General features: G+C 54.2%; 1 protein-coding gene across 8 annotated transcripts in view; it reads right to left on the reverse strand.

The window, feature by feature from the left end:
* ANK1 (ankyrin 1) overlaps positions 1-25,232 on the reverse strand; it is a 66,408-nt gene that overhangs the window by 17,509 nt on the left and 23,667 nt on the right. For 4 of the 8 annotated variants that reach the window (XM_056362822.1, XM_056362820.1, XM_056362818.1 and 1 more), the window contains exons 1-19: positions 22,797-22,930; positions 16,765-16,920; positions 13,468-13,569; positions 7,827-7,925; positions 6,620-6,718; positions 5,840-5,938; positions 5,541-5,726; positions 5,304-5,402; positions 4,619-4,717; positions 4,201-4,299; positions 3,559-3,756; positions 3,377-3,475; positions 2,891-2,989; positions 2,539-2,637; positions 2,151-2,348; positions 1,878-1,976; positions 1,690-1,788; positions 390-587; positions 85-183 (exon numbers count right to left, since the gene is read on the reverse strand). In XM_056362822.1, coding sequence (XP_056218797.1) covers positions 85-183; positions 390-587; positions 1,690-1,788; positions 1,878-1,976; positions 2,151-2,348; positions 2,539-2,637; positions 2,891-2,989; positions 3,377-3,475; positions 3,559-3,756; positions 4,201-4,299; positions 4,619-4,717; positions 5,304-5,402; positions 5,541-5,726; positions 5,840-5,938; positions 6,620-6,718; positions 7,827-7,925; positions 13,468-13,569; positions 16,765-16,920; positions 22,797-22,820 — 2,250 coding nt within the window. In that variant the 5' untranslated portion in view covers positions 22,821-22,930. Of the gene's footprint in view, positions 1-84; positions 184-389; positions 588-1,689; positions 1,789-1,877; positions 1,977-2,150; positions 2,349-2,538; positions 2,638-2,890; positions 2,990-3,376; positions 3,476-3,558; positions 3,757-4,200; positions 4,300-4,618; positions 4,718-5,303; positions 5,403-5,540; positions 5,727-5,839; positions 5,939-6,619; positions 6,719-7,826; positions 7,926-13,467; positions 13,570-15,609; positions 15,946-16,764; positions 16,921-22,796; positions 22,952-25,232 lie in introns of those variants that run through there. The other 4 variants (XM_056362825.1, XM_056362819.1, XM_056362824.1 and 1 more) reach the window with 3 other exon arrangements.

Here is a 25,232-nt window from a genome sequence, read left to right on the forward strand (position 1 = left end):
GAAAAGCAATGCTCCTCCTGAAGCAAGCCTAGAGATGGCTCCCCCACATTTTTCACCATAGCCATGGTCAATGCACCACTTTACCCTGGTTGTTGTATCCACTGTGACTCCGTGTTTCACTAGAACATCAGCAACCAGCACATGGCCCTCTTGCGCCACAAGATGGAGAGGAGTCAGGCCACTCTGCAAAGAGAGGACATCTCAGCGTGGTGGCAATGCCATCACTGCAGCTCTAGCAGCAGAGACTCTGAGGCCAGGTCTCCAACCTGGCAAATTGACCAACACTGTGCTGCTAGCCAGGGCACTGCTGCCTAAACGCAGGGAGGCACTGGGGCCTGGACTACCACCTTGTCAGCTACTGCCTGGCAGGACATGCCAGGACAACTTACCTTGTTGCCTAGGTCACCGTTGGCTTGTTTGGAGAAAAGCAGTGCCACCATGTCCGCATGCCCCTCCTGGGAAGCCAGGTGTAGGGGGGTGACTCCCTGTACAGACTCCGCGTTTGCAGAAGCCCCGTACTGCAGCAAGCTGCTGGCCACCTCCATCTGGTTCTGCTTGGCAGCAATGTGCAGGGGGGTGTACCCATTCTGCAGGGAGAGAGGCTCATTGCAGTGCTCAGCCCCTGCCAAGCAGACCAGCAGGGACAGAAGGTGTCACCTTGTCTCTCCAGGTCAGGCCTGCCCTTCCTCGTTGCCTCCAGAGCTCAGGGATGCAGGCTTACACCCAAACCATCTCCCTGGCAGCCCCTAGCCCTGGCACTGGAGCCAAATCCCACTCTTCCAGCCAAGTCAGCACAGGGGTTTCAAAGACCACCTGCTTCAGGTTCCACTGGCATTGGCTGTCTTGGATTTTTCCACACATGAATTTCTACAGCAGTATTCAGCCACCTGGACATGAGAGGCTAGGGCAGACAGACACCTCCCGGAACGTGTCTGGCTGCGCTCTGGAGCAAAACTCACAATGTGCAGGATTAGTATTCAGGCAGAGACTGTGGAGCATTGAGCATTGCCTTTGCTGCCACGCTGCAGCTGGCAGACACCCTCTGCCCAGGGTGATGCACAGACCGTTAGTGACGCAGACCAACGGGGGATCTGGCGCCGGTACTGGCTGCTCCCAGTGCCTGCCCAGCAAGTCTGCCGGCAGCCTGTGCAGGGGGAGACAGGAGTGCCAGATGGGGAGGGCCGGCACTAGCAGCCACTTGTCTGTTCTGAGGATGCAGATCCTGCACACAAAGTGGACAGCTAGACTGCTGGTCTGCTCTTTAGGGAGATGTTTCCCATGCTCAGGCAGAGCGGGGCGACACTCACGAGCCCACGGGTTTTCTGGCTCACTGCTTCATAGCTGCATGCAAACATTTGTGTGTGGTTTCCCAAACTGCAGCACTGCCCCTCAGGGCTTGCCATGGAGACGCGACCCCCAAGCAACAGCCACCAGGCTGCCGGCACGGACTGTCTCTGAGGTAGCCTGTCTGCCAGAAGGGGTCAGCTGCCCAGCACCCCTGCCTGCCCCATGTACTGGTGCAAGGGACCAGGCGGGCATGAGCAGCAGGTGTGGAGAGTGGCTAGTGGTGGCTGGACCCTTGTACACTCCCTGAGTGCCAGGGATGAGGGGCAACAATAGCCCCAGGCTAGCAGGCAACGGACACATGACACAGCCCCACACCCCCAGGGACACTCAGTCCAGCCTTACCCAGGCTGAGCTGTGCGGGGAGCTCCCCTTGGGAAGCAGCAGCTTGACGATCTCCAGGTTGTTGTGGTGCACAGCCACGTGCAGTGGGGTCAGGCCGTTCTGGGGAGGGGGAGAGGGCACAGACAGGTGAGACAGAGCTTCTCCCCATACCACACCACTCCTTCCACTGCCACAGGAGCAGCACTCACCTTCCCTGCTGCATTGGGATGAGCATCATGTGCCAGCAGCAGCTCTGCCACATCCACCTTCCCGTACTTGGCTGCCACATGGAGCGGGGTAAATCCTTTCTGAGGAGAAAGGCAGCCCATCACAGGATGTCAGGGATGAGGAGGAGAGCACTGGTGCATGCTGCGGCACAGGAGGAGGCTGCTCCTCCTGTGACAGGGACACTGTGCCACCAGCCTGCCCAGCCTTGGCCCAGCCAGGTCACACCTTCAGCAGCAGTGGCCACAGCAGCCTACCTTGGTCATGCAGGTCTGTGACGCCCCCTTCTCCAGCAGGGCCAGGGCTGTGTCCACATGCCCCTCTTTGGCAGTGATGTGCAAGGGCGTGTGCCCTGCTGTTGTGGCCAGGTTGGGCTCAGCATTGCTCTCCAGCAGGAGTTTGACCATGCCAGTGTGGCCAATGCGTGCAGCACAGTGCAGAGGAGTCTGGTCATCCTGCAAGGGAGGCAGAAGAGCTGTTTTGGCAGATTGGGACCAGTCCCTTGCTTGCCGTGCCAAAGGGGCCCCAGCCCTGCTCTTGCCATTGCACAGCCCCTGGCAAGCCAGGCTCTGGGTAAGCGAGAGCAAAGAAACCTGCGTTAATTATTCCCAGAGCTGGACTATCACACAGGATCTCTGTGCCTACCTTTGCCTTGGCATTGGCTTTGGCTTTGTTCTGCAGCAGGTACTTTGCCACATCCGTGTGCCCAGCTCTGGCTGCCATATGTAGGGGTGTCTCCACTTTCTGCACCAAGGACAGGATAAAGTGGTGAGGCCATAGGAGGGGATATGCCTTCCTGTGGTTGTTCCTCTGGCCTGAGCACTGGAGAGCAGTACCCACAACCTCTTCTGGTCCCTACCAGTTCCCGCTGCCAACACAAAGCAGGGGGCACCAGAGATTGCTCAGGAGAGCAGTGGGTGCCTGACCTGGGCAATCCCCATCTCCTGCTCGACCTCGCCATGCTGGGTTCCCACAGCCCCAGCCAGATGGGACTCACCACATTGGACACATTAGGAGAGGCTCCACGCTGCAGCAGGGTCTTGACAATGGGCAGGTGCCCCATGAAGGCGGCCACGTGCAGGGGGGTCAGGCCAGACTGTGGAAAGAAAGGGGCCAGGAGCCAAATGGGGACTGATGGCCTTCCCAACATCTCTTCCTGCCCCCTTCTCCCCCTCCCTGGGGCACACCTCAGCACAGAGGCAAACTCTGGGTTCCCAGCTTGGCCGGCCCCAGCAGCCTGGCAAGTGAGCCAAGGGGAACATGGGGAATGGCTGCCTCCTCCGCAGTCCCCCTGCCCTGCAAGAAGCAGGCTGTGGGGAGATGCTGCCAGGCTCAACAGTCTCTGAGCTGCAAAGAGCTCCAAGCCGCAATAAAGGAGGTGTCTGGGGACCAGCAGAGGCAACAGGGCCATCGTCCCCTGCAGTGTTGCCTGCCGGGGACAGGCAGCAGCTGGAAAGCTGGGGCTGGGCTGCAACCCACCTACCTCCGTGACGGCATCGATGGAGGCACCTGTCTTCAGCAGCAGCTCCATCACCCGGATGTGGTTCTTCTTGCAGGCGATATGGAGGGGTGTGAAGCCATTCTGCAGATGGGCAAATGGACAGCCATTAGTGAGAACGCTCTCCCTCTCCCCTGCCACAGCCCTGCCTGCCCCTCTTCACTCACCAGGGCTCGGGAGTTGGGCTTGGCCCCCTTCTCCACCAGCAGTTTGGCCACTCGGTGGTGCCCGCAGTGCGCAGCCACATGCAGCGGTGTTAGGTGGTCCAGCGTGATGTCGTCGATCTCAGCACTGTACTGCAGGAGCAGGCGCACACAGTCCAGGTGGTCACCCTGCGCTGCCATGTGGATCGGCGACAAGCCATTCTACGACCACAGAGCGGGGCCTCAGGGCTGGGCCAGGAAGGGGGACCAGGCATCCCACCTAGCCCTTGCCTCACTCCCCTGGCCACAGCTCTGGGCCAGAAATGATGGCTTGCTCCCCAGGGTGCTACCAGAGAGAAGCCCCAAAATCCCTCACAGAGGCTTGCAAGGCGATGCTGAGCAGAGGCAGGGCCTGAAGAGCTGCTGACATGGGGCAGGCTGTCCCCAGGCCATCCCCTTCTCAGGGCTCGTTCCTTTGAAGCATGCAGCCCTCAGGCCAAGGGCTCCAGCTAGGGCCAAGGAGGAGGTCAGGAAGCTCCTTATACCTTGGCAGGCCAGAAAGTCAGCCCCAGCCACGGGTGGCATTCAGCAGCTGTGCACAGCTTGTTACCCCCTGCGCTGCCCCAGGACCTGGCACCAAGCACAGCCCCAGAGTCCCATGGATACCTTGGTTTTGGCTTGAATAGGAGCCCCATGGTCCAGCAGGATCTCTGCAATTCGCACATGTCCATTGCGAGCTGCACAGTGGAGAGGGGTCAGCTCATCCTGGGGAGAGAGAAAAGCTCAAGGGCTCAGCATAGGCAAGGGAGGGCACAGCTCTCCCCTCAGGCAGCACAGTAACAGGGGCTTCGGACTTGTTTGCAAAATAAGGCAAAATTGAGTCTGCCGTCAGCCCCCAGGGTGCACCCACTGTAGCCATACAGCCTCCTCTCACCTCTACGTACACCAGGGAAAAACCTGGCCCATCCCCTTAGTGCACCAGCAACCTTCCCTCACACACCCGGCAAGATGTCCACAGGGGATGCAGGGAGCTCAGGGAGGGAGATGGCCCGCGTACTTGCTGGTGATTCAGAAGTGGTCTTACCTTGGTCCTTGTCTCTATCTGAGCCCCGCGGTCCAGCAACAGGCGTACCATGATGATGTTGCCCCGGCGGGAGGCTATGTGCAGGGGAGTGATCCCATTCTGACAGAAGGAACAGCAGTCTGTTAGAGGGAGAAACCCCTTCTCTTTTCCCTGCGGGGCTGCAAGGAGTCACGGTATGAACAAAGGACAGAGGAGATCTAAATCCCTGCCCAGGGACGATGCAGGGGAACAGCTTGTTTCACAGGGCTGAGAGAGAGAGGGTGAGGACCTGCTCCTGCCTGCAGCTAAAGGCTGTGGACAGAAGCTGCACAGAGCTTGCAGGAAAGCATCAGCTCATGGATTTGGCTGCACCCGTGGGACTGAAGAGGCACACCAACTGCAGGGGCTATCAGCTCTGCCCTGCAGCAACAGCAACAGCTGTCCCTCAGCCTGGACACAAGGTGTCCCAAAGAGCTTCCAGGGATGCGTGGCTGCATCCGACAAAGGGGAGACATAGTAGAAAGGGCCCACGCTGGTTATTAATGGCAACTCCTCAGACACGCATCAGCGTGCTACCTTCTGCACGGTCCCACCTCTCCAGTGTACCCTGGCAGCTGCTGCTGCACCTACATGGAAAGGTGGCACAACATCCTCTTCTGGTGCTGAAGCAGTACCCGTCCCAGCAGCCTTCCCACTCTGCACTCACCTGGGGTGTGAAGTTGACACTGGCTCCACGGTTCAGCAGTAATTGGGCCACACTGAGGTTCTCGTAGTGGGCTGCAATGTGCAAGGGTGTAAATCCAGTCTAGGGGAAAGAAGGAGGGATCAGCCCAGCCAGACACATGCTCCCTGCTGAAAGGATGGATAAATACAGCATACCAAGCTGCTGTTCTCCCTGGGGATGTGGGAAAACTCCCAGAGACAGGGCGGGAAAGCCACACACCTTTGAGAGGACATCAGCATTGGGGTCATTCTGCAGCAGCACGGCAGCTGTGCGAGTGTCATCGTTGCGGGCTGCAATGTGCAGGGCGGGCAGGCGGACCTTTCCCTTTGTTCCATAGTTGATAAGGTGAGCAACCACATTCTCATGCCCTTGCTGCAGAGCCACAGCTAGTGGTGTGAAGCCATCCTGCCAAGGAGAGGCAGGTGAGAGAGGGAGAGCCAAGGAGCCATGGCAGCATCTGGCACATCCAACAGCAGCCCCAGCAAGCAGGGCCCCAGGGTCCTCCCCAAGGGTCTCACCTCTGTGGCTACGTTCTGGTTAGCTCCATTTTCCAGCAAGAACTTGACAACTTCCAGGTGGTTTTCCTGCGCTGCCATGTAGAGGGGCGTGAATCCTTTCTGCAAACATAGGGCCATGCACATCAACACAACTTTTCCTTGAGTGTCTTAGGTTCCTTGCAGATCTACACCCCATCAACACCCACACCCCCAGCTCACTGAACTGGGGCAAAAGCATACACAGTGTGGGTGTTTAAAAGGAAAAAACTAGCTACAGTGGAGCAATCACAGAGACCTGGAGCCCGAGGCTCCCCACATCCAGAAAGAACCAGGAGATGCTTCACAAGAGCCAGCTGAGGAGACACTGCCTTCCACTCACTGACACTACTCTCCCTTGCTCCAGGGACCTTTCTCCCATCAGGCAAAAGCTGAAGAGCTTGCAACCCCACCAGGCCCAAGAAAGAGAGAGCGAAGGAGGCACAGCATGTAAAGCTGCAGGGTTTGCTGGAGACCTTATGGCTGTGCCAGGGAGGCATTGGCCATGAGTCCTCCCTGGATGACTTCAGCGTGCTTGTGTGTGCTGCCATGGACTCCCTCTGCAGAGAGACCATGCTGGTCTCCCCACACCCCTCAAGAATCCCTCCCCACCACTTGCATACTCATCTTCTTCCGGGAGTCTGGCAGAGTCATCCTTGCCCCTGAACAGGAGTAGAGAGAGGTCCCCATGCCAGGCACAGCTCCCACCATGAGGGCACCATTATCACGCATGCTGGGTGCTTTTCCCACCCCAGGGCACTCTACCTGTGACTGCGCATTGACGTTGGCCCCATAGTTCACCAGTTCCCGCACCACGTCCCGTTGTCCAGCCAGGGCAGCAATGTGCAGGGCTGTGTTTCCTTTCTGAAAGACAGCACAGGGCAGCGCTCAGGGGCTGGAGCAGCCCTGGATACCAGGGGAAGACGAGGCTGACACGTGCTGACACACGTGCTGACACACGTGCAAACAGAGCAGCTGGCCAGGGGAAGCCTGTGGGGCCCTCACCCCATGCTCCGTCCCTGCAGCTATCCTTCACATTCGCTGGCCAGGGAAGAGAGTGATTTCATCTTTCCCATGAAGTTACTGGCAGCAAATGCTGTATGCATTGTCAGGCTCTGTGTACCTCCAGCACCAAGAGATGAGGAGGGGAAGGAGGATGGGGGAGCTGAACTGGCAGTCTTCAGGCAAAACTGCAGTGTGTGCCCAGGTAGCCAAGGCATCCAGCAGAGCTAGGGGATGATAAGCAGGCTGGAAAAACGCAGACACAGGCTCTTCCGACTTGTGCCTTTGGGTGGTGTGGCAGAATGCCAGACCCTGCTCCACGCCCTGAGCCCTGCCAGAGTGCCAGAGCCCTGGGGAGGTGGCAAGCCAGCCCCCTCCTGCTCTCGCAGTCTTTCAGACAGTGCTGGAGGCTGCTCATTTGTCAGCCCTGCTTGCCTGCGCGTTGTTTTGCTTGTTACTGAGCAAGAACCACTCCCTGCCGTGGTGATGCCAGGGAGGGAATGGTATGCTATTTAAGGAGCACCAGAGATTTCCAAGTTTGCTACAATGGTTCCAAGGCCATCTCAGCGTTGCAGCATGAAGGGGCTGCCCTGGGGCAGCAAGGGCTGACCTGAGCGTGCAGCCAGTGCCAGGAGGAGATGTGAGTAAAAACAGTAGTAGGACATGTTCTGGCTTCTGTTACTCCCCTCTTGAGCCTTCAGTGGCCCCCATGGCCACCACAGGGGAGAGGCATGTGCGGAGAAGAACCTCACACCCACCCGGTGGTACCCAGTACAGCTTCAACTGTGCTGAAATCAGAGCCCGGGTCCCAGGCCCCAGCCCAGCAGCACTGCCACCAGCACAGCCTTTCCAGGGGCTGAGAGCAAACAGCATGATTCACTGCTCTCATTCTCAGCTACTGCTGGCACGTCTGGCAGCAGTGGCAGGGTGCGGAACTGTGAGTAATGTGACCAGACTCCCTTAGCCTCACCTTGGTTGTTGTCTCCAAGACGATCTCCTTGTGCAGCAGCTCCACCACCATTTTCACATGGCCCTCCTTGGAGGCCAGGTGCAAGGCGTTCAGCCCGTTCTGGAGGAAGCAAAGGTGGGAGAGGGGCATTACTCACATGCTGGGGCTGGGGCTCTCTGGCGAAGCCCCTACTCTGAGCTCCTGTGCAGACACGACTGTGGGCATTTGGCTCATGCTGGAGAAAGTCCAGGCTGGTGGGAGCAGAAGTCATTGCCTTGCCCTTGAGCCCTGCGTTGGCACCCAGCATGACAGCCATGGTTAGCTCCATGCTGCCAGGGCAACTGCACACAGCTGAATGCCGAGCTGCTGACTAATGCTGAAGGTTTCTCTATGAGCAAAACACACAGCCCCATAGACAATTTCCTATGGACGGGTGGCACCACAGCTCAGCATGTGTGTGCTTGGTGCCACAGGCACTGTTTCAGTCCCTCCCTGCTCATGACACATCTCTGATGTCAGCTCCTGTGTCTTTGCCCAAGTGACTTTCCTCGGAGTGCTCCTGCACACGATTGTCAGGCTTCTCAGACTTGAAGCACAAAGCTGAGCTTTGTGCATGGCCCAGAGTGAGGATGCACCAGAGCTGATGTGTAAGTGCACATGCAAACCTTAAACTTAACAGTTACACAGACAAAAGCGCAGTGAGAAGCTCTGCCTGGGACAATGATTTTATTAAGCAGCTGCCAAATTTAATTCACAACAGTTCAGGAGCTTCCAGTCCACCAGCTGGCTTCTTCCTGGCTTTGCAGACTGCCTACCAACAGCCCCATCCTGCAGCCCGTGCTCAGCATAGGGTCAGCTTTGCTCCCTCAGAGTTTAACTGCAGCAAAGAGCACAGAGAAAGTGTTTGCTGTGCCACTACTAAGCTCTACCAGTTCCAGGAAGCTCCCAAACAAATGAAGTGACTTCTCAGGAAGTCAAAACCCCCAGTTTAGGTCATCTTTTTCCTACACATGGAAAAGATGAGGTGCACTAGGTGCAGAGGGCTGGCCAGCACCCTTTTAGCATCATGACCTGACCAGAAGGGGTCAGGCCAGCCAGCATGCTAAAGGCTGCAAAGAGAGCTTCTGCTCCATTATTTCTGACACCCTCTTCCGCTTCCCAGATGCGAATAAAAGGTCTGGGATATTTGCTAGCAAAGAGGTTCAATATGCAGGCAATGTCAGATGTCACTTTTTCCCCATAAGGCAAATGTCCCTTGTCCCTCACTTCTCCCAGGTGGATGCATTATGTTTACTCACCCCTACGCAATGCTGTCATGTGGCAAAGAGACATCAGCTCCCTGGGAGCACGCAGTCCTGCCCAAGTACTCCACCTCCCAACCATCTGTTTCAGCTCCTCTAGAGTACTGGAAGGTCACTTCACAGAATTGCTTCATCCCCACCTGAATATAGGTAGGGGAGCAGAAAATGCCTGGGGAAGCTCCAGTTCCAGCACTCAACACTCCAATTAAACTTAGAACAGCTTCAAGAGTGTTATCATACTAGAAAAAGGTTTCCCACCCTCTCTTACTCAAAGCACCAGCTATCCAGGATCACAGCTGAAGACTCACAGATTCTTTTTCTCAACTGTGATTAAAGCACAAAGAGAAAACCCCTAAAAATTCACAGGCTTCCTCAGCACACCAACTCCAAAATTCCCAAGAGCCTCAAGCACAAAAGGCCTGCTTCCAAGGGAAAATGAAGTGGGAATGTTGCAAAACCCACAGAACAGAGCCACCAAAAGGAAACAGTCCCCAACCAGACCTGGCTATACGGCACGTATCACCTCGGACAAGCCCAGCTCCTTTGACTAAGAAACATCTATGCAACCCCACACAGATGGTCACTGACACCCTCACCTTCATGAGCTCACAAGTCAGATATGTGGCCACAGACACACATGCTTTTTCTCCATTACACTTGCACGACAAATGCCTGGAGTGCAAGATAGGTGCTTGATTGCTCTCCTCAGCATACATCCTTTTACACAAGGGATTCATAAATAACCTTCTGAATGCTGAAAACCTGTGAGGAATCATTATTCTCTGGCCTTACAACAATAAGCACAACGTTTGCAGGAGATAGTTTCCCAGAGGCCCATCGATATTTCTGCTCCAGGAAGAATACAGGCTGTTTTGCATATCTGCTTTGTCTTGACAGATCATCTGACCCAAAACCGCCACAAGATGTACTTAATTTCAAAGGTGCTGTATTCCCCTCACTAAGTGCTGCAAACGCTTCCCAGAAATCCCAGTCGCTGGCTGTCAGTGCAACAGACACAGCCCTACAGACAAACACAGAAGGCAGGACTTAGCACTTTGCCTGCACCAAAACAGGGTCATGCCACAGACTGCCCACTCTGCCCACCCCAACAGAGACTATCCCCTAGGACCGCATGCTGGCACAGTGCTGTTCTTGCTGGTGAGGGTCCTGGCAGCAAGACGCACCCATCCTCAGGCTTCCAGCTCCTCATGGATGATATGGGAGCATGCAGGAATTTGAAACACAATGGAGGTGAATGATGAAGGCACTGATGCAGATGGCAGCAATGAAGGGGATTAAATTGGAGGGATGAAGATCAGATGGCATGTCAAGGTCTCTGCACTTGAGTAAGAATACAGGGCCTGTGGGATAGGTCTGACCACATATATCCCTCTTTATTCTATACAGGACATGTGAGGTTGGACCTTTCTCACAGGTCTGATATTCCTCAGAAGGAAACCCTAAAGTGCCATCTAACCTCAGGGAGATGGCAGGAACCAGTGCAAAGACGTCACCAAAAGAAGTGCCTCATACTGTTGTAGCCATGTGCTCCCCATCAAGGTGTTAAATCCCTTCACCAGCACCAGAAATCGGGCTGCAAACAGGACTTGTAGCTGGCCAGTGGAGACAGCTGAGGACTGTCTTTCTGGGTGACGAAGAAGATCAAAGCTATTGTCTTTAGCTTGGGGCTGGGTCTCCCTGTTTTAATTCTTTGCAGACTCCTTTCCAGAACCACATATTCCTCTGCACTAGAGTGGTACAGGAGTAGTGTACAATGCAGAAATCCCTCCTCCACTTTCAGGCTTGTCATTCGACATGAGTGAACATCCGTGGCGTGATCTGCGTGTGGAGTCTCCCATCTCAGAAGGCATGGGCCAGCGTGGCCAAACACAGCCCCCATCTACTCTTGCTCCTCTCCTCCAGACAACCACAGGAACTGACAGGTGGGAATTCTCTGAGCCACTTCTGAACAGGCAAAGTAAGATGATTTCCCCTGCCAGGCTCTGCTCTAGCTTCTACACACACAGAGCATGCACGAATGTGCCACGCGTGGCAGCATCCCCACTCCTTCCTGGAGAGGATTGCAGCACATATGTCAGCAGCAGGATCTCCCTGCTCCTTGTGACTTGCTTTCCCAGAGGTCCATAAGGGAGCAGTGGGTGCATGAAACACCTGTTTACCTCTGCTTGTTTATGGCTAAGTGGAAGCAAGAGCGGTGTGACTGCTTCCAGTGACTGGCCTGCTGCTGTGGCTCAATTCTGTGTGGCTTCTTCTCCCCTTCAAGAGAGACTAAGGGAGGAGCAGTTGGTGGTTTAATGACTGGGCCAAATTCTGAAATAAAGCACAGCAACTTGGAAGATCCCCAGGTGCAAGCACACAATCTGCTCAGTGCCAAGTACAAGCCAAGTCCCGCAGCCCAGTGCTAAGAGCATCTCACATGGCCTCTCTTTACAAACCCTGTACCTTTGGGGTCAGAGCCTCTAACCCATGAAGGGGACACCATGGAAAAACTCATCTTCAAAGGACTCTGAAACTGAACACTTTCTACCTCTTCTCCCTACAAGACCCTCTGATCTAAATCCCATATGTCCCCAGACAGCCCCAGCATAGAAGTCTGAGAGTACCTGGATGCTGATTATGAACAAATAATCCAGATAATACAGGGATGAAAAAAATGAGCATCTCCTGAGCTTTCCCCAAACCTCATCTAGTGTTCCAAAGAGGAGGAGGGAAGCTGCAGTCTGCCCCAGGGGTCTGCAGAAGCCCAGCATCCCTGCACAATAGCATCAGTCAGAAAAGAAAAAAAGACGGTGACATTTCCTGGGGGAACCTGCCCGCAGTAACTACACTGGCCACTGCAGTGCACAAATAAGTAGGTCTGAACTTATGCTTGATTTGGGCACTTGATACTAAACCAGGTGCATATACATTTGTGCTACCTGCTGAGTCAGTCTCCCCAGCATCACTACTGCTCTGGAAAGCAGCCAACAGTGCAGTCTGTCTGTCCCCTGCTGCTCAGCGCAAGCCCCCTGAGTCTTTCCCTACAGTACCTACCCCAGCTCAGGCTGAGCCACTTCCATTTGGCAGCTACACAGATACAAAACGTTCTGTCGATTACTTGCAAACAATTCTGCCTGCAGCTATTTTTGCCTGGGGCAGACCTGCCTGTGCCCTGGGCCAGGAGGCACTACACCTGCCCAGCACCTCCTACACCACCAAGACTGGCATTTTGCAAACAACCCCTGCTTCTGTTAAGCTGCAACTTCTGAGAATCTGAAAGCCTGAGCACTGCAGGCAAGGAGAATATCCCCAGCAGTGACTCCTGCTACATCCCAGCCACCTTGCTACACCCTCTGCCCTCTGATAAGCAGCTGAGCCCCTTCCAACTGTCAGTTGCTTGTCACCCTAAAGGAGCCCCAGATCTCCCTCTCTGCTTACCTGTTAATGCCCTTTGCTATGCTCCAGCTAGCACTGCCAGGCTCCCCAGATTTGTACAGCTAGTGCTGCTCCCCCTGCCCCAAAGACGATGCTCCAGATCTGCCTTCTGGTCAGCTGTTCTCCTCTCCAGCATAGGACCTGTTTCTACTCGGTTCAGCTGTGGAAGGCTCCCCAGCAAGGGGCTGCTCTCATGCTGCTGTCTGCCCTTCGTGGTCCCTCCCCTGGACTCAATTCTGGTTAGGAGCTCCAGTGCCAGCTGCTTGGTACAGGCAGGGATGAGGGGCTGCAGGTTGCCTGGAGCCTGGCAGGGGTGGTGCACGTGAGAGGAGTTGGGGTCTGCCAGGACACTCAAGTCCGCACCCCAGGGATCCCCCCACTGGCTTGGCAGTCACAGCTCCATGCTTTGCTAGAATGGTGTGCACCCATCCCTCAGCTGGGCACACCACAGCTCTGGAGACAAGTGCCTGGAGACTGCATGGTGCCTTTGCAGGGCAGATCAACCCCAGGAAATTACCTTCACGCAGCGAAGTCGCTGCTGCGCTCCACCTGACACAGCACCTCTTTTGTCTGACCCCCAGATGCTTCATCTGGAGCCAGGCACACAGGTGCAGGAGGGTAGGGAGGTCAGGACAGGCAGCCTCTCCCACAATTTTTTTAAACTTCCTCCACCAAGCAACTTATTACCAACCAACTCGTATTCTCTGCTCCGTGACAAGTGGAACTGCGGGATCAGGGCAGGTCCTCCCAGTCAGCTACGCAGAGCAGAGTAAGCAAAGCAGCCGTGGGGAACCTTCCTGCCTCCATCCTATGGGAGCAGTCTGTAAGGAGGGGGTGCAGTGGATGCCACTGGGCCCAGGGAAGCCACCACACAGCATGCTTCATGAACCAGAGGTGGCACCAGAAGCCCTGTGAGTTTCACATACCTGGTTACAGGTGTTAATATCTACCCCATTCCTGAGGTAATCCAAGGCTTTCTCCAGATTCCCGGATCTTGCAGCTCTCAGGAAACCAGTTGCAGTATCGGCCTTGGGGAAAAAAAAGAAAAAGCATGAGACAGAGTCCCTCTGTCCTCCCCCATCACCAGCACAGGGCCAGCTCCTCAGTTGCAGAGAACATGACTCCAGAGACAGGCAGGTCAAGGTGGGAACTGCAGGGACAGACTGAGGTGCCCCAGATCAGGTAGGAAGAGGCAGGGCTGGGACCTGGACTTAGAGTGAAGGCCATCCAGATGACAGGGCAGGAGAGCTACATGAGGTCTGCAGCTTGTCCCAGCACTGCAGGCGTGGTAGGGAGGAACCTCTAAGGGGACTCTGCAACCAGAAACACCTCTGTGTCCTGGCTGAGAGACTGCAGTGATGGATGGAGCCTAGGCCACAGCTGTGGTGAGCCCATCTCTGCTGTCCTCCAGAAACGGCTGGCTGTGGTGACGAGTCTGAGTGCCGGCACCAGGGACAACGACCCTGGCTGAGCGCCCCGCATCCAGGAAAGTCATAACTCTCTGTTCTGACAGAAAGAAGGCAGTGCCTCCCTGCACCACTAAAACACAGCCACCCCAGGCAAGGCACAGCAATACTGCAAGCAACACTTTAGCAGTGTAAGGCAGCAAATGAAGGCCATGGGATGGCTCACCAGAAGCTGTAGAACAACAGGGTGGAAATGAAGTGGCATGGCTGTGTGAGGCTTGGACCTTGGACTGGTAACTGCGAGCTGCTGCCTGCCTGCTAGGTCCAGACCAAAGGGCTCTCTGCAGCAAAGAGCCATGAGACTTCCACAGCAAGGGCGCGTGACACACTCCTCTGCCCTCAGCTCAACAGAAAATCAGAACCCCTCTTGTACCACTCAGGCTGGGACTGAACAAGGGACCTCCTGTCCTACAAAAGCCCATATCCTGCCATCCCAAGCTGTCCTCTAGTGCCCACAGCCTGGCTGTGGAGGAACACCCAGGAATAGGAAGCTCCTGGATAGGAGCTGGAAGCAGCATGGCCACTGAGGACAGCCCTGGAGGCAGAGCTAGGCAGGATGATGCACCACATGGGTTCAGGGTGTCTCTCTTCCCCTCTCTTTGCAGGATCAGTCATTTGAATTTGGACTTCGAAGCAGCATAACTCAGCTGCCTTCTGCTCTCCTCCATCTGCCTCCCCCAGCCCATCCTTTTTGCCTGACCCTCTTACCCCACAGAAATGTAGCCATGTCCTGGGCCCATCACTCTGCTACCCCCTGCAGAAGGAAGACCCACAGAGAGGGTGTCCTGACCCCCACTGTGCTAGGCACACCCTGCAGGATCCTGCCTGGGCTCCCGCAGCTGTGGCTGGGTGCTGTGGCCCCTTCTGGGGCAGCCCGCAGGGTCAGAGGGACAGGTAGTGGAGGGCAGCACCACCATGCCCTGTCCCACTGCGCAGCCTCCACATGCAGAGGGAACACATGCTGATCGCCTGACCTCCTGTGCCAGCTGGCTCCACTTGCTACTGCCTCAGGGGAGAGCCCTGTCCATCTGGAAAGAGCCCCCAGATTCACAGCAGAGCTGCCGGCTTTGCGGAGGGCTGTGAGCACAGAGGAGACATGACGTGGTGCCTCAGTGCTCTGCTCGTACAGGATGATCTACTGTAAGGGGCAGAAGGCAGCACCAGCTCTCTGCTTGGGAGTGCACATCTGCTCTCTGAGCTCTCCGTGCTGTTGGGTCTAGCAAGGAAACACTGACGGCTTCAAGCAACAGGTTGAACACAAAGAGCTTTTCCAACTCCAGACCCTGCTAGAAGCCTCGGCATCTCAGGTCAGGATCAAGGACAGGGTAGCACCTCAGCTACACTGCCAGCATGCCAGCCGTAGCACAGACCTTCAACAGCAAACCCCTTGGAAAGTCCAAGTACAGCTCAGCCAGGGTCTCCCACCCACGGGACACGCACGGAACTTCGAAGATTAAAATGGTAGAACTCTACAGGCTCCAGCAGCAAAAGGGATCCTGAAGCCCTAGCACGCTCAGCAGCAGAGTCTACCGGCAGAAAGCAAGCAGAAAAGCAAAGCGGAGGTCTCTGTGGGCACAAAGGAGAAGTGCATTGTATACTCACAGCCACGTCTGGACCGGACCTGCCCTTTCGTGCTGCCATAGTCCGGCACTTCAGCTGAAACCTGAGCCTGGTGTCCCCTCTCTCCCTCCTTGGTTATCTACTCCCCAGCTTTGAGAGAGCCAGTAAGTTACATTGCATTCTATCTAAAAATACAGGCTCCCTCCTCGCTCCAACGCAGACCCTGCAGGGATCGCCAGCCGCTAATGGAATTTGTTCATTTTCTCTCCATTATTGTGTCAGACAGGATATTTAGTACCAAGCTGCCTCCGGAAAGCAGATGACTGCTGACAAGTGCAGGGAGCGGGTCAGAGCTGCAGGTATCACCTCAGGAACAGCAGAGAAAGAACAACCCCACAGACATGCCCGGGAGCCTGGCATTTCACAGGTAACACCCACCACAGAGGAGAGGGGTCGCAGCTCCCTCCCAGCCCTCTGGATGCAGGGGGGGAGGGGGGGGGCGAAGGGCCTTGGAGAAAGTACTGAGGCATGACTGCTTCAGAAGTACTGCCCCTCCGCTCCCCATGCACCTTTCAGAGGTGCATAGAGAGATGCAAGACATCAGACACCAGCAGTCAGACAACACATGCAGTCAGAGAAGAAGGGATAGCTCAGCTCAAAAAAAAGCAGAGGAAATAGGTGTGCATATGTTGCCCTTCCAGTGTCAGTGTGCATGTTGGGAGTGCCCACCTATCACTCGGGGCATTCGTTCACTAGGGAACTGGGGTACAGATTGGGTCACTGCCATCTCCTGAATTTCAGCAAAAGGGAGCAGTGACAGCAAGAAACGCAGAGACCTGTGGGCACAAGCAGATGTGCATATCAAAAAGATACACACAGAGTCCAGCCAGCGCACCAGCGTACCTGAATACCAACACACACACGGCACAGCTACCATCCACTAATAAGCACCAAGCTTAGTATGGGCATGCTACATGCACCCCCCGACTCTGTACACACACATGCACGCAGCCACTCGCTACCCACATGCCCCGGGATACACCGCAACTCCTTCCAGAAGCAGAGACTGCCTCTGCTGGTCTTCCTTTCTTCGGAGTTTGTAGTGTTTCTTTCCATTCTCCTTTGCCTTCCTAGCAATTTTCCAGGAAGGAGCTATTGCAGAGGAGAAAACAAACTGCCTCACTTGCCATTGTGTACCTTTTGCACTCTCATGCAGCTGCTAAATCCCACACACAGGTGGTGTGCTCCACAGACTTCTAGATGTTCAGGCTGTGAAGTGTCAGTGGGCTGCTGCCAGCAGTTCCCTGGGGGAGAAGCCTCAGATCTGGACTTCACAAAATACTCCAACACCTTCTAAAGTAAAAAAAACCCAAACCAAACAACCATAGCACAGCACATTGGACTGTGCTTCTATTCTCCTTCCTTTTCTTCCAGGAAAAAGCTCCCCTTGCCTGCTGACAATCTATATTTTTCCCTTTTCCTCTCCTGGCCCTGATCAGTGATGTCCTGTGTTCCCATTCACAGGTATCCTCCTGCTCTCACAGCCTGGCCCCGCATAGCATTACTGCTGCTGGGTGAATGTCCTAGCCACTTCAACCCAACGTGAGAAGCCTGGACTTGGCCAAGCCCATTGCACTGTAGCTGTGGCTAAGGCAATAAGCAAAGGGGAAGTTCTCCAAACCAGAGGTTCAGGCTGGGTTTCAAGGGCTGCAGTCAGTTACAGAGGTTCAGTAACCCTGCTCTGTCTTCAGGCTGCGGTTGGAGTCCTGCTTTAATCTCTCCTGGCACTACCTCACTTGCACTCCCACCCAGGGAGGAGCCCTTACCAACTCCTGCACATCACTGATAAAAGGAAGGGAGGGTCTCAGCATTGCCTCCTTCTGTGAAAGATGTCAATAGCCCACTCTGTACAAGCTGCTAAATGATGCAAGTGGATATCCCCAGTGCAAATGAGTTCAGGGACTTCTGCTGGTCTAACAGTGTTTTCTGGGACAGGCAAAGACAGGCAAGAAGCAAGTTGCCACGCTATTCCAGACTGGCAAAACGCATATGTGCATCCTGCTACACTACACTGTCCTCTATACCTTAACTGTCCACTTGTGTCTTCTATCTGCAGGTCTTCTGCTAGAGTGACAAGGCAGCCTGAGCAGGGACTGCAACTGCTTTTGCTGCTTATATAGTACCCACCATGAGGAAGGGAGGAACTGGCTTCTTGCTGAGGAGCTCTGGAGGAGTTGGGATCCCTCCACCGCAAGGATGTGCACATGGGTCTGTGGGACTCCCTGGGAACATGTCCTGCTACTGACAAGGCCAAAGATGCCCAAAGAAAGGGACTGCGTGCCCTTTCCAACAGGTGTCTCACTCCAGCAGCCCCTGGAGAGCAGCCCTGCCAGTGCCACACAACCACCAGGCCACAGCATGGGCAGGTGAGGGGCAGCACACCCAGTCAGAGGTTGCTAGCATCCACCAGACCTCACTGCCCGCACAAAGTGCTTTGATGCTTAAAACCAGCTGATTCCCTGCTCCATTGGAAAAGCCACAAGGATTAGTTACAAAGAGGGGAGAGTGTGGCAGCTTGCAGTCACTGTGAGGTTTTTTTTTTAAATGGGCTGTAATTTCTTCACTCTGTACCCAGAGGCATCACATAGCCAGAGCTGGCCTGCAACTGAAACATGCGGTGCTACAGGGAATTCTCAGTCTCAACTCAGTCTCATCACTCAGCCCCTGCTTGTCCCCTTCCCTGGTCTCTGCCACGGAGCTTTCAGAGTCTCTGGCCTCACTGAAGAACAGTGCTGCTCTTATACTAGAGAAGAGGAATTGCAGCACAGAATTTCAAATAACAAATTACCTCCCACACCTTGAGGAGCAAAATGCTTTCTGCCAAACAGCAGCCAGACCCAGCGGCCAGGAAGTTTGGGTCTGCTCACCCAGCTGATGCCTGCAGGGGAAGAGAGGGAAGCTGGCTGTGTGGCAGTTTTGCCTTAGTCCCTGCATGCCAGAGGCAGAAGGATGCAGACCAGGCCTGTCTACACTATCCTTGGGGCAAGCACCCTCCTGCCAGCCCTGGCACTTGTTCAGTTTTGTTTCTTCCAGGCATAGCTACTGGAAAACCTTGCCAGTGAGGAGCAGCAGGCTTTGCTGCGTGAAAAGCTTCCTATGGCTGCTTCATAGCAAAGATCTTGAAAGCAAGCACCACTACACAGGCTTCTTGCTGTCTCATGAGCTTTGGCATTAATGATATCTCTGCACTTCAAACTCTCTTGCCTTTTCTGTATTCTTTGGAAGCCCTGTGCTCCTTCCAGCAAGGAGCTTAGCAGCTCCTATTCTGCACACTGCAGGCATCTGTTTGCAGCTCCATTGTTCTAACACTCTCTAGAAACCCCTTATCAGGAGCAACATGTGCCATCCTTTCTCTGGAGTACATTAGGAGCAAAGTCAGCTGAGGTATTTTGCAAACTGGGATGTGCAAATCGTGTGAACAGCAGAGGAACAGCAACAGGAGGGCCACTTCCAAGAGTCATGTGCTGCTGCTAAGGGGAAGGCACAGCTTTACCATTGGCCCTACCTGGGGGAGGCAGCAGTAGCTTTTGGCCCTGCCAAGCAGACACACTTCCTCCTGGACATGGCTAGTCTGCCAGTGAACAGCGGGGTAAACAGAGCCAGGCTGACATGGCTCATGGAGCAGAGGACAGAGGAGGTCCAGCAAGGAACACTGGGCAGCCTCGGCAGCACACAGTCGCCCCAACAAGCAAAGAGCCCCCGTACTGGCAGTGAGATGCAAACCTGAACCCTAGCACCAAAGCCATGTATTGCTATGGGCATCCTACCTAAACAGCGTGGAAAGGTCCAACTCACATCTAGGAGTTCATCATCCAGTCACTTCCAGTCACTGGTGCCAGGGTGCTGGAACCTAAGGTCAGCGCTGCCAGCTGGGGAGGTACTGCAATAAACCTTGCTACATCCCTTGGCATTTGCTTTGGCATTTCTTTGCTCATGTGGGCTTGTGTCCAGTGGTGGGCATGATCCTCACCTTTGAGGGATTATTTCCAGCAGAGACAGCAAAATCTTACACCAGCGCAGTGGTTACTTTTAAGCAGTTGGCCAACCTAGGGATTTCTCTGGAGCCAGGGCTCATTTGGACCTCCTTGCCTTACAGATATCGAGTGCCCAGGTCTGCAGGTGGTAACTTGGATCTTTTCTCATCAGATGAGAAGAACATGTCAGTCCTGGAAACACACTAGAACAGCTGGTAAGATTAAAAGCATAAGTCAAAGATGGCATCTAGGGTTCTCTCCAAGATGATCAGGGACAATCATGAAAATTGAATCGGAGATTCAACTCAAAATGCCCAGAAACAGAAAATCACACTGTCCACCTTACAGGAACTTCCTCTCCTATCTGTATTCGCAGAAACTTGACGCTCTCAGAGGTCCCTGCAGTGGAAACAAAACCTCCTGGCAGCTTTCTGCCTTCCAAGTAGAAGACAGCATTCAGCACAGCACAGCATCTCCAGAGAGGCCACAGTAGCAAAGCCTCAGGCAGGCAGCCAGTGGAGCGTGGAAAACAGGCTACCCAGGCACATACTGCAAACCCAGATGAAAAAGAAAAGCAAAAGCAGCAGGAAAATTCATCAGATAAAAATATAAATCTATATGCCCATATTCTGTTCCCCCATCATCCTCATCCCTGCCCCCATGGTTTAAGACAGATAAATCCATATGCCCAGGTTCTGTTCTCTAATCATCCTCACCTCTGCCCACACGATTTAGGACAGGCCAACAGATCTTAATAGGACTGATGAGACTCAAGGCACAAGAGGTCATCTCTGGAAAGCATCTGCCAAGCAAGTGTGTTCTCATTTCACACACCAGTCTGAGAAAACCCTTTGTCCATGCTCATTTTTGCTGACTGGAGATTCCACAACAGCCCCAGGCCTCCCCAAGGCAGGTACCACAGAGGCCAGTGGCTTATGTGCCCAGACCAGAATGCAAAGGGGAGCCCAACCATCTTGCAGCAGGTAAATTGGAGCATGCGGGAAATGAAAGATCTGTTCATGTTCCTGCGGCAAGGGGCTGTTAGAGCTGGAAGAGAACTCAGCACAACTGGCAGAGGAGGAATCCCAAAGCAAAAGGAGGGACCCTGTCAGGTTTGTGGGAAGGGAGGCAACTTGTCAAGTAGTATTCTGAAAGTACTGAAAAGGGGGCAAGCTTTTAGGTGCAGGCACCAGACTGGCCCCTCCATCATGCGCAGTCCTCCATCATTACATAATCATGAGTAACTAGCTTCCAGGAAGCCCATTTTTATGCACTCTCAACAGGAGATGTAGTTCTGGACCGTCACTGGTGGTACAGTTCAGGGCCAAGGTTAACTTTGTCCCTGCTGAGCATGTTCAGATACAGAGAGCATCTGCACTGTCATTTGGCTCCCTCCTCCTCCCACCTCACAGGTCCCCTTTGCTAGCTGCTGAAGCTGGAACAGCTTCAGGACTTTGAGGAGGGTGGATACCAGAAACAGCTTAATCAGCATTGAGCAAGGACTTGGGAGCTGCCCCTACAAAACAGGACTGACTCTTCTGATAAGGCTCCCTTGGTGCTACAGCCTATGGCTCTATGAAAGCTTGCCTATGTCAGTCCCACCTGCTACTAATGGATTTTGTAAGCAGTAGCATCAAGATCTTGTTTGGTCATTTGCAGACCAGTACTTCCCCAATGAAGCACAGCGCTGGGTCCAGCAGCAATGAGTGGAGGAGAGGAACAGGGGCTGATCCAGAGGTCTGGAGACCAAGACATTGTTCCTTTCACACAGAGCCAAAGCAAGGCAAGAATTAACACAGCTACTGCTCCTGACAGCTGAGGCCATGCACACCCAGGGGAAAGCTGTCAGTCTCCTTTGATGTTAGCAGGAGCCTCTGCTCTCTGCGTATCCTGAAAAAGAAAAGCTATTTTTACCTCAACAGAAAAACATATAGACTGTGACTGAAGACAATACACGAGAGCTTTTCACTCAGGCACTTCTAACAACATAACAGGGTTTACAGCTGCTGAGAGATGCAGCAGCACAGTAACTGCTTTTTACCTCCTACTTTTCTAATGCACTTCCTTCCTTGGACCATGACATGGCTCAGACAGGTGTGTGCGATGAACACTGGGGAGTTGAACGGGCTCTAGCAGGTTGCCAGTGCAAGGGTGAAAGAAGACACATGTTCTGAGCCCATCTGATGCAAGCCAGGGTCTAAGGCACATCTTGCAGACCAGCGTCCATCCTGCCCTGGGCTCTGGGCAGTGACCTTGTGCTTGGGAGATGTGCTGGAGTCTAGACATCAGGGTCTGCTCTGGCACCTTGTGGAGGAATGTCCTTTCTTCTAGCAATGCTTACGAACTGCTCCTAATTTCTGCAGTGTATTCTGACTCATCCTCTACCTCTGCATCAGCAGGGGTAGCCCACACCTGCTTTGCCTGCCTGCATGAGCAAAAGCACTGAGAAGGGAGCTTTCTACTCGGATCTGCACGCTGTGAGCAATCTCAGTACAGTCCCTGTGACATGGCTGCAATAGATTTACTGCCAGCAGTGTTCAGCCAGGCAGGTCTGGCCAGCGCTTGCGGTGCAGCCTCCGGAAGCCATGCAGGGAAGAAAGCATTGACAGGAAAGCACCTGAAGCACAGGCCTGGCAATATATCTCTGCCAGCTGATCCCTGGTGAGGACATGCAAGCAAAGCCACAGCAGCATAGCCACCTGCTCCTCAGTAGAGCTAGTACAGCACTGTGCCTAGAAAGAAACGTCATCCTGCACCTGTCCCAGAGCTTTGGGTGGGTAAAATAAGAAAGATGATAACACAGAAATCAACATTTTCCATTACACTAGCACAAAACCCCTTACACTTGGGGGGCCCCTCCCTTCTGCCAACGAAGCAACGGTGAGAAGGACGAGGTGAGTACAGCACCAGGGGGACCTAGCCATTCAACACCGGGCTCTGCCACTGAGTCCCAGCATGATCTTAGGCAAGTTCCCAGCCACCTAAGAAGGCAGCAAACCCTTCCTGCCATTCTGTGGTCCATTTAGCTGCAATCTTTTGGGGACAAGGACTGTTTCCCCTGGACCAGACTTAAGTCCATGTTAACGGCCAGGATACACCTAAACTCCCACATGCAAACCAACGCCCTGAGAACTGACCTGGGTTCTCTCCCTCTAGTGTTGCCCAGTGAGCCCCTTACCATGCCCAAGTACTCACCCTCAAGCAATGCAGGCATGGCATCACTGCAGGAGAAGGTCAGCTCACCCTGGACAGCCAAGGTCTGCACCTCTGATCAGCCCACTTACACTGAACACTGCAGCCGAACCAAGTGTGAGCGACCAGTCTGGAAGAGGTTTATCAGCAGCAGGGCTGCACCCTATCACCACTCACCACACTTGCCTGCCTTCGAGCTGGCACAGTGGGGAGGCTCCCGCCTGGAGTCTGGAGATTACAGGTTGTCCCACGTCAGGGGCCCGGGGAGAGCTGCCAGGCTGGACACAGTGTTGTTCATAGAGTGTCATGCCTGAGGCACGCTTCATAAACATGTCTGTGAGCTGTAAACAGGGAGGAGCCCACATATGTGAACTCTGCTCTTCAGACTATACAAGGGAAGATGAAACTTCAGAAATGCGAAGCAAAATGAAACAGCTCTGTGGCCAGAACCACACTGTCTCTTGGTCTGCACTGCACAAAGCAGGCCGAGCCAAAGGCAGTTAGCAGAAGACCCCAGGTAGGTCACTGGTCTCTTCAGACCTTGGCTGGGCACAGTCCCAGATGAAGGACACTGAGATGGAACTGGAGTGGCAAATGAAGTCTAGTGACAGCAGGCCCTACAAAGGGCCTGGAGCCTACTGCAACACAACGAACGCGCCCCTTCCCCCCTTCTACCTGCACAGCAGACTCCTGCTCCAGCATCCCTTCAGGAGATCCTTGCTTGCAGCAAGAAGGCAAGGGGTCCACAGTGGTTGGTGCATGCCCTCTCTGAAAGACACGCAAGGGAGTCACACCAATTGTTCAGAGGAACAGACCTCCTGGAGACCGCTCCCGTCCCACCCTCTCCTCGTGCTCAGGCTCAGGGTGGCACGCTGCAGCGCCAGGCTCACCCAGCACCCCTGGCTGGGGGTGGCAGCCTCCTGCCAGTGCTTTGCTGTCCCCATCCTGGATCCAGTGCTAAACTGGAGGCACCTTGACAAAGTGTGACTGCAGGACTACAGGGATGCCACACAGCTTGGTTTCTGCTTCTAGCTACCATTCACCCGGCCCTTTTTGCCAGTTACACATTCAAGAAGGCCAAGGCACTCCCTCCCAGGCACTGGGGCCGAATCAGTGAGTGCAATGCCATGAGGTGATCACACCTGGAAAGGCCTGGGCAGCATACAGATAAACATGGCTTGTGGCACTTGCAGCTTCAGAGAGAAAGAAACAACAGCTTTGCCAGCTGCATCTCCTTAGGGAATTCCTATGAAACAGCCCAGCTCACTACTGGGAAAGCTTATATCAGCTGAAAGGCAGGAAAAGCTGATCAAGAGAACCTGTTAGGATGGAAAAATGCTTTGCATTACAGAGCAACTGAGATTTTTATATTGAGAAAAGGCCACACTGAAGCATTAGAGCAAAGCAGAGTCCTTACCTCCATATAAGGAAAACACCTTCCCCTTGTCCTGTGCAATTTAGCATTTCCCTGAAAGTCTGAGATCCCTCTGGTATTTGAGCTATAATAGATTCCACCTCCCGTTCAGGTAGAGCTCAAATGTTATTTGTTGAAAGGATGAGCACTGCAACTGCTGGCTGGCACACTACCTTTGCTCTAAAAAGCGCAGCTGCTCTAAACTTACAGAGCAACATCATCAATGTCTCAGATCCTGCTCCTCCACCCCGCACCCTGCATAACTGCATGTCATGAGTGCAAATATGAGTCCTCTGCACCCTGAGGACAGGACCTTACCAGCCAGAGTTTGAGAGCCTACTGAAAGCTGCTGCCTCAGCATAATGCAAACTTTCTCCAGGTCCTGCAGCCACCAGGACAACATACACACTTGACAAAGCCCTAGAAACAAGACCTGTGCCCTCCAAGCCGTTTGGGATTACCTTCTACCACTCCTCAGGGAAAAGCAGCTCAAAAGTGCCCATGAGATTGCTCCACCAATTTGCTGAATGGGTGTCCCCCCACTTCTACTGCGAGAACTCTCTTAAGCAGGGACTACGATTTTGCTTAGATTTGTGCCACCTCTGGCACCAGTGAGCACCAGCAGTGGTGACTTTCACAAAGCCATTACAGGCAAATTCAGGCATGGGATAACCTCTGGGGCGGCAAACCCTTTGGCTGTAAGGGATGACCAGTCTCAGACTGGCTCAGTCCTACAGACTTGTAGCTACCCAGTGATGCCACATCCTCCCCATGAGAGTGGAGAGCTGAGCCCTGCACTGTGACATGGCCCTCACCTTGCGGCTCCAGCCTAGGATGCCCTGGTGCACATCATATGCCCACAGCCTCAGCATGGATGAGGGAGGGAAACCCTGGGACAGTGTGGACAGCAGTGGTTACTGTGGGATGCTGTAGTGGTAACCACAGGGTGCTTTGGCACATGCCTGCAGGCCATGTGGTGGGTGGTAGGAAAGAATTGTCCCAGGTCCCCACCACTGCACTGAGGC

The sequence above is a fragment of the Falco biarmicus genome, chromosome 18 (assembly GCF_023638135.1).
Source record: "Falco biarmicus isolate bFalBia1 chromosome 18, bFalBia1.pri, whole genome shotgun sequence".
NCBI lineage: Eukaryota > Metazoa > Chordata > Aves > Falconiformes > Falconidae > Falco > Falco biarmicus.